General features: G+C 37.0%; 1 protein-coding gene across 3 annotated transcripts in view; it reads left to right on the forward strand.

The window, feature by feature from the left end:
* SENP1 (SUMO specific peptidase 1) overlaps positions 1 to 15,569 on the forward strand; it is a 32,488-nt gene extending 16,919 nt beyond the window's left edge. For 2 of the 3 annotated variants that reach the window (XM_070937970.1, XM_070937972.1), the window contains exons 13-18: positions 288 to 419; positions 2,047 to 2,250; positions 2,498 to 2,577; positions 11,160 to 11,244; positions 12,855 to 12,950; positions 13,200 to 15,569. In XM_070937970.1, coding sequence (XP_070794071.1) covers positions 288 to 419; positions 2,047 to 2,250; positions 2,498 to 2,577; positions 11,160 to 11,244; positions 12,855 to 12,950; positions 13,200 to 13,262 — 660 coding nt within the window. In that variant the 3' untranslated portion in view covers positions 13,263 to 15,569. Of the gene's footprint in view, positions 1 to 287; positions 420 to 2,046; positions 2,251 to 2,497; positions 2,578 to 8,351; positions 8,420 to 11,159; positions 11,245 to 12,854; positions 12,951 to 13,199 lie in introns of those variants that run through there. The other variant, XR_011600036.1, reaches the window with a different exon arrangement.
* The last annotated feature ends 1,274 nt before the right edge of the window (positions 15,570 to 16,843 follow it).

Consider the following 16,843-nt stretch of genomic DNA (forward strand, 5'->3'; position numbering starts at 1 on the left):
GCAACATTAAAATATATAAGAGGTAATCAAAACATTTCCAGACTTTTCCAAGAAAAAAATATTTGTAGAACATAATTATGTGAAATCTTTTTCAATATATAATAATCTTCCTGATCCATAGCCTCCCCCTCCCAAACTTTGAGTATGTCCGACCCGTATTTCTCCTCTTTGTGTTCTCACTCTGCATTTTGGAACTATCCTTCATAATGAAGTTTTTCATCAGGAGTCTGATTTTCAGTTTGGATTAAAAATGTCAGTGAGTTCTCCTTCCTGTTAACAATTTATAGGAAATGGAGAAAGAAATAAAAAATGTGTTACGAAGTGGAAACCAGGATGAAGTGTTGAGTGAAGCCTTCCGATTAACCATCACTCGGAAAGACATTCAGACACTTAAACATCTCAACTGGCTCAATGATGAGGTAAATCTTCAGTCTCTGTTTCAAACATAATTTTTAAACTCAAGAATTGTGAGTTGTAAAGGCTCTTTGAGTCGTTCCTCTACAGATATCCAGAAGGGTAGCTGTCTAGCCATCATTCAAATACATTCACCACTGCTCCAGATAATTGGCTCTACTCTTTAACTGCTCTATTCTTACTGTTAGGAATTTTCCCCTTAGCATTCAGTTGAAATCTGCTTTTTTAAAGTAACTTACATCCATTTTTCTCTGTTATGTAGTCTAGTGAGATTTTTACAGATAGTAGTCCTTAAGTCATGCTAATTTGTTCAGTGACCATTTGAAATTACAGAGGCACTAAATGAATGGCACTTGCCCAATCTAGCCGCCCTGAGTCTTTGGAGAAAGGCAGCATATAAATTGAACTAATAATAATAATCTGCAAAGTTATGACAGTTGCAGTGCCCTCCTCAGTCACATGAAAAAATATGAGTACTTGGCAGTCTGCCTATATTTAAAACTGCAGAGATTCTTCAACTTTTGCCATCCCTTGACTCCCCCCTCCATCTCTGCCCTTTGGCCCGCTGCACTCCGCAGCTGCTGCCCACCTGTGTTCCATCATCCCCAGATGACCTTTGTCATCTTCTTGCTCCTGCTGCTAATCAAGCAATCCTGGCCTGACCCTTTGAGAGCCTTTCTTGAAATCATACATATTGTGTTTCCACGAAAATAAGATCCTGTCTTATATTTTTTAGAACCCGAAATAAGTGCTTGGCCTTATTTTTGGGGATTTCTTATTATTTTGGGGCACGTGGAGCAAGATGGGGCTCCTCTTGCCATCTTATCTGATTCCCAGCTCTGTCTCCCTAACCCTAACCAGAGGAAATGGCGGGAACTGGCTGCGCATGCGTTTAAATATTTTTTTGGGGGGGGGGTATTTTAGCGTATGCGCTGAAAAGCCTGATTGGCCTTATTATCAAGGGATGTCTTATTTTAGGGGAAACAGGGTATTTTCTTCATGAGACCTTAGGAAGAAGGGTTTGTGTGGCAGCAACTGTCTTGGGAAGGGCCAGGGTGGGTACACCTCATCAGCAGTAAGGTATTTCCTAAAAAGAGAAAACACAATAATCAAGGGCAGGCAAAAAAAAACAAAAAACCTGCCATTGGAGAAGAAGCAGTTTCTGATTTCCTTCTGGTTTCCCCATTGAATTTCCTAATGTTAATATGGCAGGGAGATTTGGAATCTTCCTCCTTTCCTTTCTTCCCCTTCCTTGCAGGCAAGTAAATGGCTGCTGCTGGATGGGGGAGAGGGTGAGGGATTGTGAGACTGGATGGGAAACTCATGACATAGATGAAAAGGAAGATCACATGACATAGCAACAGCACAGCAGCAGTCAGTAGCACTAAAGCACCTACAACTTCCCCAAATATAATTACTTTAGGAGTCATGGTCCTGGACTTTGGATGCATTCTATAAATTAGCCCATTAGAGATACTTGGTTCAAAAAATTTTGCTCTATGATGCGCTGTTTCACCCAGGGTCATGACACAAGTTTTTAGTGGTATATACCTGTAGATAGATGCTTTTTAGGAATAGAGAAGCTGTTTGAGAAAAATACCAAATACTAACATGTATTTCTCTCACACACAGATTATTAATTTCTACATGAATATGCTGATGGAGAGGAGTAAACAGAAAGGCTTTCCAACTGTTCATGCATTTAACACATTTTTCTTCACCAAGTTAAAAACTGCTGGGTATTCAGCTGTAAAACGTTGGACTAAAAAAGTAGATATATTTTCTGTGGACATTCTATTGGTTCCTATTCACCTTGGTGTCCATTGGTGCCTAGCAGTGAGTATATTATGTATATTTGTGTAAGTGTTCAAGTGAATTCATACCAGCTCTTTCAAATGTTCCTTGTCTGTTCTGAATGCATTCTAAATTCATTCTTTTCATTTTTGCATTTTTACTTTCTCAAATGCTTGCTTCTGAAACACTTTTCCATTCTGTTTCCTGCATTATCCCAAATGTGTCAAAAGTACATAGTTCTGCATAAGATTATGCCAATGTCTTGATACAGAATTTTTGCCTTGTTTAGGTTACTGACTTCAGGAAAAAAACCATCACCTACTATGATTCAATGGGTGGATCCAACAGTGAAGCTTGTAAGATACTCTTGTGAGTATCTCTTTTACATTAAATATGTTTCCTCATTATTTTAGGATTGATAGAAACAATCTTCATACCAAATGGTTGTTGCTGTTATAACTCTTGGGAATACTGAACTTTCAAGGTATTTTCCAAAGGGACAGCTAGAAGCATGTGTGCTTCTGTAACATGAAAGGTAAAGAGTACCCTCTGTAAAATCAATTCAAACAAATCTGATAAATTCCATCTTTTTGGGAGGCTTCCTGTTAAACATGAGCCTCTGGGCCCTTTATATTAAAAAGAGGTTAGGGTATGAATCTCCCAAATGCTGAAAATTCTCTATCCTCTATATATTCTTGTGATTGCAGTCTTAAGTGTAGTATATTTTCATTTAAAAGTTCAGAAGGTTATACGAGAATAGAAAAATAAAAGGAATGTAACATACAAGGCAATTATAAAAAGAGATTAATCATATTTGATAATAAGGCCCTTAAGAGTACAGAATAAGGGAAGGGACCTTGAAGGTTTTCTAGTCCAACCCCTGCTTAAGCAGGAGACTATACCATTCTGAACAAATGGCTGTCTCAAGATGATGGTCTCTTAAAAATCTCCAGTGTTAAGCACCCGCAACTTCTGCAGGCAAGCTATTTCACTGGTTAATTGTTCCACTGTCAGGAAATTTCTTGTAAGTTCTAGGTTGGATCACTCTTTGATAAGTTTCCATCCATTACATCTTGTCCTAATTTGAGGGGTAGGCTCTTGAATCCGAACATAATGGCAGATTTGAATTTTGAGAGCAACATTCAGATTAATCCACACTTGTCGCTTTTCCATCTGGAAAGTGTATTGATCATTTTACAGGTTTGGGCTGAAATGTTTTAATACAGAATTAAAATATGACTTTAAAGACATAAAAACATATTGATTTATTGTATTTTTGTTTGATTGTTCAGTTTTTGTAAATTTTCTGAAAATTATATTACAAAGAGCAGTTTATTAATAACTTAAAGAATTTATTGTTTAAATTATTTATTAGAATGTAGAACATAGAATAATAGAGTTGGAAGGGACCTTGGTGGTGTTAGTCCAACCCTCTACTTGAGCAGGGGACCCTACACCATTTCAGATAAATGATTATGCAGTCTCTTTTTGAAAGCCTCCAGTGATGGAGCACCCACAACTTCTGGAGGCAAAATTTTATTTTGACTTCAGAAGTTCAAAATATTGCTTCAGTGAAGCATTTCAAGATCCTCTGTGTCAGAATAAGCTCAGTTAGAATTTATTCCCCTAGGTGTGGTTCATCCTTCTTTGATGTTAGACCATTCTACTTAGTCTAATACATTACGTGGCCATTTAAAAACAACACCTAGCTAAATGTAAGAGTGTGTATGCGTGTGGGTATTGATATTATTAAACATTTTAACATTAACATAATATTACATAAATAGTCAAAGGCATCAAAAATCTATCGGGGGCATTGTAAATATTAGAGAAACATTGATATTTTTATGGGCTCATTTTAACAGTATTTATATCCACAGAAAATGTGTCTTTGATAAATCAGCATGTTACAACACATTGTAAGCAGGCATTTCAGGATGAAACAAAATGGGATGTTTGCTTGTAAAGCAGATACATATTCCTGTATGTTTTCAGAGTCTTCTTCACTAACAGCACTGTTTAAAATACTGTCCATCATTTACAGAACAAGTCCTTTAAAAGGTGGGCTATATGGCATAGGATAAGAGCTGAGGTGGTGCAGTGGTTAGAGTGCAGTACTGCAGCTACTTCAGCTGACTGCTAGTTCAGCAGGTCAGCAGATCAAATCTCACCGGCTCAAGGTTGACTCAGCCTTCCATCCTTCGAGGTGGGTAAAATGAGGACCCAGATTGTTGGGGGCAATATGCTAATATGCTATATGCTAACTTCGTAAACCGCTTAGAGAGGGCTGTAAAGCACTATGAAGCAGTATAGAAGTCTAAACAATAATAATAATTATCGAAAGTAAATTAGTAAAAAAAAGTGTTATTAACAAAGCATATCAATAAAACAAAAATATTCATGAAATTCATCTTAACCCTTACAATGGATACCATACCTAGAAATAGTTCAGATTGGTAAATAAGCTAAGAAAGTAAAATTGAATTAATAGTGAAGAAAATAATTGTTCTGGAAGTTTTCAGGTAGCCCTTGATTTACGACCACAATTGGGACCGGAAATCCAGTCACAAGTCATTGAGGTCATAAGTCAAGGGACCCACATGATTGGATCATTTTGCTTTTACATTTTTTGTGGTGCTCATTAAGCAAATCACTGTGGCTGATAAGTGAATGTTGCAGTCATTAAGCAAACGGGTGAACCCGTTCTCCTGAAAGGGCGTTTTTTGCTGGAAGCCATCAAAGAACGTTGCAAATTGCGGTTACATGATCACGGGACACGGCAACTGGTTGTAAAGTTAAGATAGTTGGCAAGCGCCCAAAACGTCATGGGGGCAATGACATTTTACAATGACCAGAAGTGCTTTACTAGCCATAACACACCCATTCAGAGACCTTCGTAACTCCAAGGGGCATAAAAGGACTGGCTATAAATTGAGGATTATTTGCTTATCTAGCAACACAGTACAGCTAGTCCTCGACTTGTGGTCACAATTGAGCCTGAAATTTCCATCATTGAACAAGCTAGTTAATTGAGTTTTGCCCCATTTTCTGACCTTTTGCCATGGTGGTTAAACAAATCATTGCAGTTGTTAAGTGAACTGTGACTGTTAAATGAATCTGGCTTCCCCATTGACTGGGAAGGTTACAGATGGTGATCACACAATCTTGGGATAGTCCAACTGTCATAAATACATGCCAAGTGCCCAAACTTTGATCCTGTGGCCTTGGCGAAGCTACAGTAGTTGTAAGTGTGAAAAATGGTAATAAGTCACTTTTTACAGTGCCTTTGTAACTTTGAACAGTCACTAAACAAATGGTTGTAAGTCGAAGGCTACCTATAACGTTAAGTTAATGCTCATCTGTGGGCTGTCCTTCATCTGCAGGAACACATGTAATCATTAATGTGTGTCAGTGAAGGCCACAATATCCCTGATATCCAAAGCAACTTGACATGACACTTATAACATTTCCAGAAACAAATTCCTTGCCACCATATTCAAGCAACTTGTAGTTTGGGCATTACGGTAATGTGTTCTATGAGGCACTTCCTGAGAGGAGATTTCAGCCTACAACTAGTACATAACACCAGAGCGAGGCTTCTCATAAAACCTTTGCTAAAGGCTATTAAAAAATCTCCCAGGTGGTGTTGATTGATAAGTTTGTGAGTTGCAAGTTGTTTTGAGGAACTGCTTATTTTCTTACATATTTATGTGCTCATGATATTCTGCTGAGGGTGCCCTGTTCAGTATATTAAGACTATCTGATGTTATCTGGCTATGAAACCCAGCCCCACAGTCTCTTGTGAAAGCATCCACCAAATGAACAACCTTCTGATGGAAATAAGCCAGCTTTCACAGTGGAAGCTTTTCATCAACAATTAGAACTTCTTGTTTGCTCTTGTCTTCTCTTGGTTTTGTTTGACATTTTTAAACTAGTGATCTTGATTACATAGTCTGTGAATGCTACTCTAATGACTTTACCATTTCTACAATCATTGTACTTAAAAACATGAAGAGTATACATAAGAAAATGCTGCAGGAATACTGACAAATAAAATTAGTTAAGAAAATAAAGAAACAGCAATTAATGTAAATTTGCAGATTGCATAAATCAAAATGACATAAAAATGACATAAACCCTTTGCTAGGGTTAGCGCCACAAGGAATTTACGTTGCTGGAATTTAACCAAATATTCTTCAACTTTCTTAGTATACTGAATGTGATGGGAATTAATGACTACACTTATATACCCATGCATTCTTAGAAATCTACTTACCGTATTTTTTGGAGTATAAGACGCACAGGAATATAAAAAGCAGCTTAGTTTTTGGGGAGGGAAAGGGGGGAGGAATCTGCCGACCAGGTACTCACCTGGCTAGTGTCCTTAGTGTGGTCAGCTTCAGCACATTAGTTTGCTGTTTTTTTTCCCCTGCTTGGGGATAAAAAACAGCTTCTAAAGCACAACTGATCTTTGGAGAGAGAAGCAATGAGAAAAGCAGGCAAAGCACGGAGATCACTCGGTAGTGCCTCGTTAGGGCTGAAAAAAAGCTTCACAGCTAAGAGTCCGACCAGAAGATGCTAGCCCCTGCTTAGGGCTGGAAAAAAGCTTCACAGCTGAGAGTCAGAGGGAACAGACAAAGCATGGAAGATCGCTTCACTGAAAAAAGTTTCTAAAGCACAGCTGAGGCTTGGAGGGAGCAGGCAAAGCATCGATTCACTCGCTAGCACCTCGTTAGGGCTGAAAAAAAGCTACAATCAGAGTATAAGATGCACCCAAATTTTCAGCCTCTTGGGGGGGGGAATGCGTCTTATACTCCGAAAAATACGGTATTTGCATTTAATATTCGGGAATGTGTTTTCTCAACCTTGGATAGATCTACAGTATAGAAACTTTGGAGGCCATCCACCTTTATTCCTTTAAAGCATTTCTACTCTTCCAACTGTATGAAGGAGCTTAAAAAGGCAAGCATAAACATATAAATACGTCCTACCAGCTTCAAAATACAGGCACATATTTTTACAGGTGACCAGGGTGGACTGGAGATGGGACTTCTTGTTCCAGTAGTTAGTAGCAAATTCTACCACAGTTGCTGCACCTGAGGAACCAATAATGGGTATGTCAGCATTGTGTCAGGGCAGGCAGTGGGATCTGCAAGCTACTATGGCAGGGCTGTAAAACTCACGGCCTGTGGGCCGGATGTGTCACATACTGGCCATGCCCATGCCCAGTTTAGCAAAGGGAGAAAAAGTCCAGATACGTCACCTGACGATGCTGTGATGATACGAGTTTGACATTCCTGTACTATGGTCTATTGTTATTACCAAAATTAAAGCCCAGAAACTACTCACGGAGCTTAGTGAAATTCTCATTGTGGTTGGTGGTTAAAAAAAATACTCCGTAGGGAGTTTTTTGAAAAAAGAAAAGACTTCAAAATTGGTGTTTCTTCCTCTCTCTTACACCAAAGGATTGCTTTGTCAGTAGGTCAGTATGTAGTCCTCATTTTCCTAGAAAAATACATTTTTCACTTAGGAGATAATTGAGCATCTCTCATTCGAGAGCTCATTGTAAAGCAGTATTAGTCAATCTTGGCAACTTTTGGATGTGTGGGCTTCATCTTACAGACTTCTCAGCAGTGCCAATAAGTTTAGGGTGTGCACCTTTCCAATTGGAAAGATGGCAATAGTTGATTTGTGTATTGTTTTGGAATGGTGGCTTTGTGTAAAGGAAATAATATATACATTGAGGATTTTTTCTATGTTTTACATTATATTTATTACAGTAAACTCAATAGAAGAAATCACCAATATAAATATTGCTATGGCAAACTACATTGCTAGTTCTTGTCTGGAATTAGAAGCAGGCAATAGTAAAAAGGAATGGGTAAGTGAAAGATAATTGGCTCAATAATGTATTTAGAAATATATATTGGATTCAGCTTTTTGGTTGTTAAATAATTAGATGGTTGCCCTGAGAATGTTGTGGTTACAGCTTTTCTGCTAGTTTAATCTTACTGGTAGTAAGAATGGGAAGACTTCAGTTTTGTCTAGATGACTAGTGGACATCTAGAATAATGCAACGGGAACTCAGCTTTTAGCTGATCGACCCTTTCCATAACTGTTTTTCCCTTTCTATTTCCTTTCAGGAGGCTTTAATTGGTTGAATGCAGTGGGAGGATCACACCGGGAACAGGGGACAGAGGTCCTATTCATGGTTAGTGACCCTTTCATGCTTTCAATCTTTAGAGCTTCCTGATTTTTGGTGAGTTTTGAATGATTTGTCTGCCCCTTTTTAGAAAGGGAAGAGATTTATGGTGTTAAAGATCTGTTGTTTAATTCTATCAGTTGTATGTCCTGTTTGAAAAATCAGATAAGGAAAACATATTAATCTAATTCAGCCTACTACCATTAAGGATTTTAGAAAGCCGGATAGCTTAGCTTTCTTCTTGCTCTACAAAGTTGATGATGAATAGCTGATGAAGTGATGGAAGGATTATGATTTTTAGTTGATTCACATACCCTTGCTAGTTGTGTTACTTGGGTCTTAGATAGGCTGTCTTCTGAATATATTTTAGATTGTGAGAATGGGGGTGGCAATTCTCATGAAGAAAGTGGTTTGCCTTAAAGTGCAATACCAATGCATATTGCTTCAGAAGTAGTGAAAAATGAAGCTTTCAAAAGATACTAACATGTGAGAGAGTTTAAAATGTAAGGTTGAAGAAAATACCTGAAATGCTTTGGCACATACACAATACCTTCTTGAACACCTGCATAGTGCTCATGTCTTTTGCATCCATCAGAACATGCCCTCTTTTTTGTAAGTGGTTCCAATGTATGTTTTGATCATATTTCAGGACAAATTAGATATTCTTATGTAGTCATTGTTTATTGGCAGAAAGCAGCATCCTGGTCCATCTTATTTGAGTTTGGAAACTAGGCAGGTTTAAACTTACTTAATATTTGAATAGAAGATTACTAACACATTCCTGGATTATATGTTCTGAAGAGTAAATGAAAAAAAAATCTCAGAAGAAAGCAGTGGCAAACTTTAGCATTTTTGCTAAGAAAACTACATGATGTGTCTGTGAAGCCAGCAGTAGCTGGGCTCAGATTGAAGGAGTTATTACACATACCATTATTTGTTTTTGTTTTTGTTTTAAAAAAATCTAATAGAGTTGTTGGCAACCAATTGGAGAACTAGGTGCTGGAATTTAATATCGGGTTAAAACCCAATAATATCAAGAACATTTGTTTAAATCCATTCTTTTATTTCCCCCCCAAAAAATTATTTTCTTGACTATAGTCATTTAATTGAAAAATGCCTTTCACTTTTATTATACCTGTCTATTTAGAAATGTAAGAACTAAGGAGTTTCACTTTTTATCTTTTTAAAATCTTTCTGTCCTTTAAACCTGTAAGAGGTAGTGATGTTAGTGAGTGCTGGCAGTTTTTTTTTTTTCAATTTTCTTTTCAGTATTTTTGGGTGGAATCTGAGTACTTGAATGTTTTTCGCACCTTGCATTTAAAAACTGACATAATAGCATGAACTGAGGTTGTTTTGAGACCTGCAAACATAAGTCTGAGGCCCTTAGATACTCCATCTCTGTTTAAGAGATTAAGCTGTCACAATGACTAGGTAACATATCTTTGAAAAAAGCAGGTTTGTCAACTAACATAAGAAACCATAATAAAATTGAACTTACTGAGCCAACAAGAGATACTTAGGGGAAGAAAATGTATTGTAGCATTACTTTTAATTTAATTCTTCATAGCTAATTGAGTAACCAGAGTGTTGCCATATGCTGGGCAGTTAGACATTTCTGTAGTGGTCAGTAAGGAATCATTAACATAATAGGAGCTCATAGCAAGCTCCCTGGAAAGTTCAATTATGCTTTGTTTTCAGATTTAGGATATCTGTTTGCTATGCTGTGATATTTATCTCATTAGTTTCAGTTTAATCCAAATCTATGTCAGGCAGAGAATGAAACTGAACCTTATGAATCACTGCTTGAAGTAAAAAAGTTATCTCAAACCAGGTGCAATAGATAGTACTTGCAGCAAAGATAAAATACAACTTTCGTGAACAAACCCAAGGGTACTAGAAATTTCCATACAAAAATAATTGAAACAAATAGTAAATTGTTCATCCTTTGCCAAGACAAGAAAATCCTGAACGTGTGTATATAGTAATGCGAGTATATTAGGACTTTGCGTTGTTTGGCAATGACTCTCAAGATATTTGTCAGACTGTGTTTGAGTAAGAACATTACGATTTCTGCTATTCATTAAAGCGAGCTTCAAAATGGGTGTTGTGTCTTTAGGAATTGCATTAACTTTGTGAATTAATGTTGCTTGATGCAGTATGAGGATTTCTTTTAAGTGAAGCTGTGGTGTGGGGACTATTGAGTAATACATAATGGACTTGCAGAAAGCATTTCTGAGTGTGTGGTTTTAAAGTATATTTACTGGGTAAAAAAACAAGCAATAGAGCTGTTTTGGGTGTTTAGAAAAGGAATCTCACTTCATGCTTTTCTTTGTTTTCCTCATTTAAAAATTTTAGTTTTGTCTTGAAACCTTGTCACACATGTATAGTAACAGTTCTATCTTGACTTGAGATTAGAGTTAGAGCAGGGAGATAAAATTATTTGGGAACCACAGTATCGATGAAGTTATAGGACAAAGGCTAACTTTCCTGGTGACATTTAATTGGCAAGGGCTTTTCTGTCTAGGAATGGAAGAACAGGATAACACTCTCTGCTGAGGGAAGCAAGAGGTCAAACGCTCTTCTCATTCCCTTTGATAAAAGGGATTTATAGCTGTTTAACAGCTTTGACCATCCTGATATAACTAAATATTTTTGCTAAGTAAAATTCTTAAAATACAACATTCATTAAAAGTCTTTCAAATGTTTTGTTGTGTGCTAAAATGTTTGTGTTGTGTTCCAATCTCTGCAGGCAGTACTTAAAACAGGAAAGCCTGGATAAAAAGCGCAAGGAATTTGATACCAATGGCTGGATGCTCCTGTGTAAAAGAAGCCAAGTATGTATGGCTCATTGTATATAAGATTCTGAGTTGTTTGTATTATTAATCATAGCTTGTATGTATTTCCCTGGTTAAAAAAGATCAGAGGTGGAAAACAGTTCCCTTTCAGTCCTGACTGTAGCAGATGCAGATATTTAATAATGCATGCATCTGAAAAAAAAATAAAAATTATTTATTTATTTATTTATTTATTTATTTATTTATCAAACTTATATGCCGCCCTCTCTCCGAAAAGGACTCAGGGCGGCTCACAGCAATAAAACACATAAAATTCAATATTAAAATGTTAAAAACCATTAAAACTCCCCTTAAAACATTATTAACAGGCATATAGATATTATCAGCCCTTTCAGGAAAGCCAAGTCAGGAAACAAAACTCCACAAGTCTGATTAAAAATACAATTTATTGTTACAGATTATAGTAAAAGAACCTTGAAAGTCTCGCTGAGTTTTCTTTCTCTCCCTTTTAATACCCTAATAAATTAAGGAGTTAACCTGAGCTTCTTTCTCCTGCCTTTACTGTTTCTTAGCCTTGAAGTATGCTTTGGTTTATGGTATTGTCTCTGCTTAGTTTTCCCAAGGTAAGTTAGGAAATCTGACTGATCATATCCCCAGTGTCAGCCATTTTGTGAGAGCATCATTTTGTATTCAAATTCCAAATTTGGAGCCAATTTTGAAGTCTTCCAATCAACTGGAATCTGAATGCTTGTAGTAACTCTTTTTCAATACTTACCACTGCAATATTACAAAAAAACTAACATTCTACTTCCTCTGCTATTAAGGGGAAAAATTGCATTTAATATTTCCATTTGCTTTCCATCTGCACTTTACTTCTCGGGGGCTTCTTTTTTTATTTTGGGCTCTTGTTGCTCTCCCCTGTAACTGAAAAAGCCAGGCAAAGTGGCAAGAAGTTGAACAAAGAAGGGACATTGGAATGAAGAATATATGATGAGTGGGAGAAGAACACAGCCATAGATATCTTTAGTAGCTTCTGCAGCCAACTGTAATTATTTGAACTGGAGTTCGGTTGTGATTGGAGCTAATTGTGGAACCTGTTGTAAAAGAGCCATGGGGTGCAGTGGCTGAAGTGCAGTATTGTAGGCTAACTGCTTACAGCCAGGAGTTTGATTCTGACTGGCTCGAGGCTGACTCAGCCTTCCATCCTTCCGACGTCAGTAAAATGAGGACCCAAATTGTTGGGGGCAATATGTTGACTCTGTAAACCGCTTAGGGAGGGCTGTAAAGCACTGTGAAGTGGTATATAAATCTGCTATTGCTATTTATTTTGGCTTATTTACCAAGTTGAAGCTTTGCTTTTGCTGCCCTTGTATCTATCTGGATTAAAATGCCCCCCCCCCTTTTTTTATTAGATTTATATGCCGCCCTTCTCCGGAGACTCAGGGCGGCTTACAATGCGTTAAGCAATAGCCTTCATACTTTTGTATATTTTATACAAAGCCAGCTTATTGCCCCCACAATACTTCAAGCATTGAGAGCTTGAAACTTTACCTGTTGTGTGCACTTTATATAACAGTAGTATTGGATAAAGCCAGTATTAAGTTCTCATCAAGAAAATAAAGGGAGATGGGTTTATTTGTCTTTTAAAGGAGATCCCACAACAAATGAATGGCAGTGATTGTGGGATGTTTGCCTGTAAATACGCTGACTGCATTACCAAAGACAAACCAATCAACTTTACTCAAGTAAGTTGGTCCTGTATGGACATCTCTTTGTTTTTATGGGGAACATTGGTTGTGGGAATTTGAAGCTACCGTTTGTAAATACAAATTCAAAAATGATGGGTTTTTTTAGTGAAGTAGTGCTGGCTGGATTAATCTTGGTTTTGTGTTCAAGCAAGGGAGGAGGGGCAGAAATATGTCAGTATGCATTAAAAATGAATGCCCTGGTAATGTCACAAATATATTGATATTACTGATTTCTTATTGTTAAAGCAACACATGCCTTACTTCCGGAAACGAATGGTCTGGGAGATCCTCCATCGTAAACTGCTGTGATTTCATGCCAAGTAAGACACTTCAGAGACTGAAAACCCCAGGTTTCCTCTTCTTGGCCACCTCCAAGTGGACTGCATGGGTTTCTCCACTGACAATACTCTCTGCATTACACTTGGGTGTCTTTAAAAAGAAAATCGTATCTATTTCTTGGACCAGTGTGCCCATGCAGCCTTTTTGAAGCACACACTTTCTTTTGTATTTTGAAACCCTATTTTTTACAAGGGACATTTGAAACTTGGAGGAATGCAGCTTTTTATCTTCAAGGAGATTTCTGCCTCTCTTTTTTAAAAAAAATGGCCAGCTTCTGCAAAGGACTTAAGACCTGCCAGTGTTCAGCTGTAAGGCCTTGGTGCAGGGAAGTACTTGCAATCTTTTCTTGGATCTGTCACGATCTAGAGAAGACTCTAATGTGCATAGTACTAAGTAAGTGTGGGTTCTCCACATTACTGTTGCTGCAGCTAATTATCAGATGTAAAACATGCAGGGATGTGTGTCTTGGGGAATCTATTTGCCCCAGGTTTTCCAGATGTGTGTGCATGTTTATGTGTTTTCTGCTTCTTATAATCTGCTGTTAATAACATGGGTGTTTCCCACAGCAGTTGTAGCAACTTAGATTCCCTTTTATTCTTAAACTATTAAAGAGAAATGGAATTCTTTGAGAATGGAAGGCAAATAGACACCAGCACATGAAAAATGACCATTTGCTCTGTTTTCCACCATGGCAGGTAACCTTTTTAATTCTACAGTAGGGCTGCCCAGTAGAAAATTAACAATCCTTTATTTTGACATTCAGTGTTTATCTTGTCACAGTAAATGAGTCATCCTCTAATTATTGAGTGATTATGAGGATTATGAGTCCTCCTCTGATATTCAGGACTAACCATTTATCCTAAAGACAGGCAAGGATTTGTGGGCAGGGGCATTCTGCACCGAAAGTCCTTATTCTTCACTGCCCCCTCCCCAAGCCTGCTGTGGTGGGTTTTAACCTGAGAAAGAAGACACCTTTGTGGCCTACATCACTGCATTCAGATGACTGGGATTATCCCCCCCTTGAAAGCCAGCATTTTTTTTTCTTAACCACATTCTTGCAATGCGATCTGGAGCTCAGCTTCACAAAGAATTACAATTTTGAAGAGTTGGTGCATTATATTCTCAATAAAAATAGGATTTAAAACAAACTAAGCAGCTGTAATGTCAGTGGATGTTCATTTGACAGAGGATTAAATAGATGTTCGTCTTTCAGCTCTTTGTAGAATTAAGGTACAATATAACTTGTTTTAAAACTTTAATTATTGGTAAACAGTTTTTATACTATAAATATATAAATATATATATATATATATATTTATATGCCTTTCCCAGTGACTGCCAATGAACAAATATATATATATATGATATTTGCAGCTTTTTTTCTCTGTTTTTAAAAAGCTGAATTGAAAGTTGCTTTTTTACTCATATGCTCCTCCCTCCTGTTTTTGTTGTTAACAGCAATTAATGATGAGTTGAAGAATGCCCTAAAGAGAGTTTCTCCCCCTCCCCCCATCCTATTTTTGCTTTGGATTACAACTTCCATCAGCCCCCTCTGGTCCTGTTAATGGAAGTTGAGACAAATATGTTGTACGTGGACACTAAATAGGGGAAAACTGATACTGAATCTGTCCAGCTTTTGTATGAAACCAGTAAGAGATCCTGCTGGCATTGAGAGATCTCTCAACAGGCAGGTTTTTTAAAGGGCCCATGACACCCTGTTTATCATTGACGGAATTATTATCTTTTGTCCAATATGAGAGAATACTGCCGTTTCAGGTGATACTGAAGACTATCTTTAATCCACAACCAACAATTTCTGTACAGCGAATCTTGCATTTGTTTCAGTGTGGAATCCATATTTAAATGGAAGTTTTATATAGCAGCTGGATTGGTCTCTGTTTCTGCTGTTAACCAACAGAAGTGGAATGCAGAAAGAGAGGATTCAGGCCCAAGAGCTTGGATTTAAGTTCGCATGTCACACATACCTCTTGATATATCTTTTTTAAAAAATTCTAAAGTAAATGTCCTCTTGTGTTTCTGCCATCAAACAGGGAACATTTTATATATTCTATATGTGGAAACAATAGTTTTGTACAAATTTCCCATTACCCTTCCCCAATTTGTGCTCTTCCTAGACATTTGTACCTTTTTTGATGTCTCTTTGTGTTTTTTATACCAGTCTCCGGTCCCCTTTTTTTATGTTTTTTCTGCATAATCTAATTTTATTTTGTAATGTGTTATTCTTAAATAAACTCAGCCATTTAAAAATGTAAAGAATCGAAGTCTGTTCTTCTATTAACCTGCAATGCAATTTAGCTTGTATTCTTATTTCATAGGATATAGTATATTTAATAGAATATAGCCATAGTCCTGGCATATATGCTTCACTGATTGGAAAAGAGTATATTTTTGCAGAATTATACTAAGCTTTTATTCTACAGTATAAATAGAATTAAACTTACTCACAATAAAGCTTACAGTTACCTATTTAGATATTAATTAGCTATTCAGCTTTTACAAATGTGATTTTTCCCCCTAAAAGAGCCAAATCCTTGATTAGACCATGCTTAAAACTCTTAATCCAACAAAGTGGCTGGAAATTTGTTTCATATGATTCATTGAATCAGCTTCAGATACTTTTTTGGAGATTAAGGAGCATTAAGACTTGATGTTCAGGTAATCCTTGACTTACAATCATTTGTTTAGTGACTGTTCAAAGTGACAATGGCGGTGAAAAAAGTGACATATGACTGGTTCTCACATTTATGACTGGTCCTCACACTTGCAGCATCCCTATAGTTGTGATCTAAATTCAGGCACTTGACAGCTGGCACATATTTACAGATGGTTGCAGTGTCCCCAGGTCATGTGATTACCATTTGCGATCTTTCAGCTGGCTTTTGACAAAATCAGTGAGGAAAGCTGGATCTGCTAAATGGCTGCATGATTCATCGAACAACTAATAAAAAAGGACATAAAATGGGTCATGACTTGCTTAGCCACAAAAATCCTGTTCTCGATTGTTACTCGAGGTCTACCTTATATTCTTTACACTAGGAGATGTCCTAGTGTCACCTCCTAGGTGTAAGAGCCTTGCAGTGATGACTAGTTTCTTCCATGGTATGGCAGGTTAAAACTGAACCATAAAGGAGCTAAGGTAACAACCTTCCTTAAAGCTTGCTAAACCAAACCTTGATTACCAACTATGCCTACAGTAAAAACTGAAAATAGATATCTGCTTATTGAGACAACCCTTTATGTTGTCAATTAGATTTATCTGTTGGCTGTAGTCAGGTGAAGAAAAAAACACGATCCATCCCATTTTAGTGGTGCTGTGTTACAGAATGTCTTTTTGTACACAAAAGTAACATCTAAAATTTTTGAAATTATTTTTATTTTACATTTAAGTACATAGAATTAGCTTAATTTGTTACCATATAATCAAACTTCCTAATATTTAAATGTAGTGATAAATCATAGCACAGAATCGCTCTGTGGTCATTTTTAAATCAATGTCTGATCATAGATTTATGGATATTAGGAGTATATAA

Source organism: Pituophis catenifer, unplaced genomic scaffold (genome assembly GCF_029215685.1).
Source record: "Pituophis catenifer annectens isolate HBS135680 unplaced genomic scaffold, rPitCat1.0.hap2 SCAF_2, whole genome shotgun sequence".
Taxonomy (NCBI): domain Eukaryota; kingdom Metazoa; phylum Chordata; class Lepidosauria; order Squamata; family Colubridae; genus Pituophis; species Pituophis catenifer.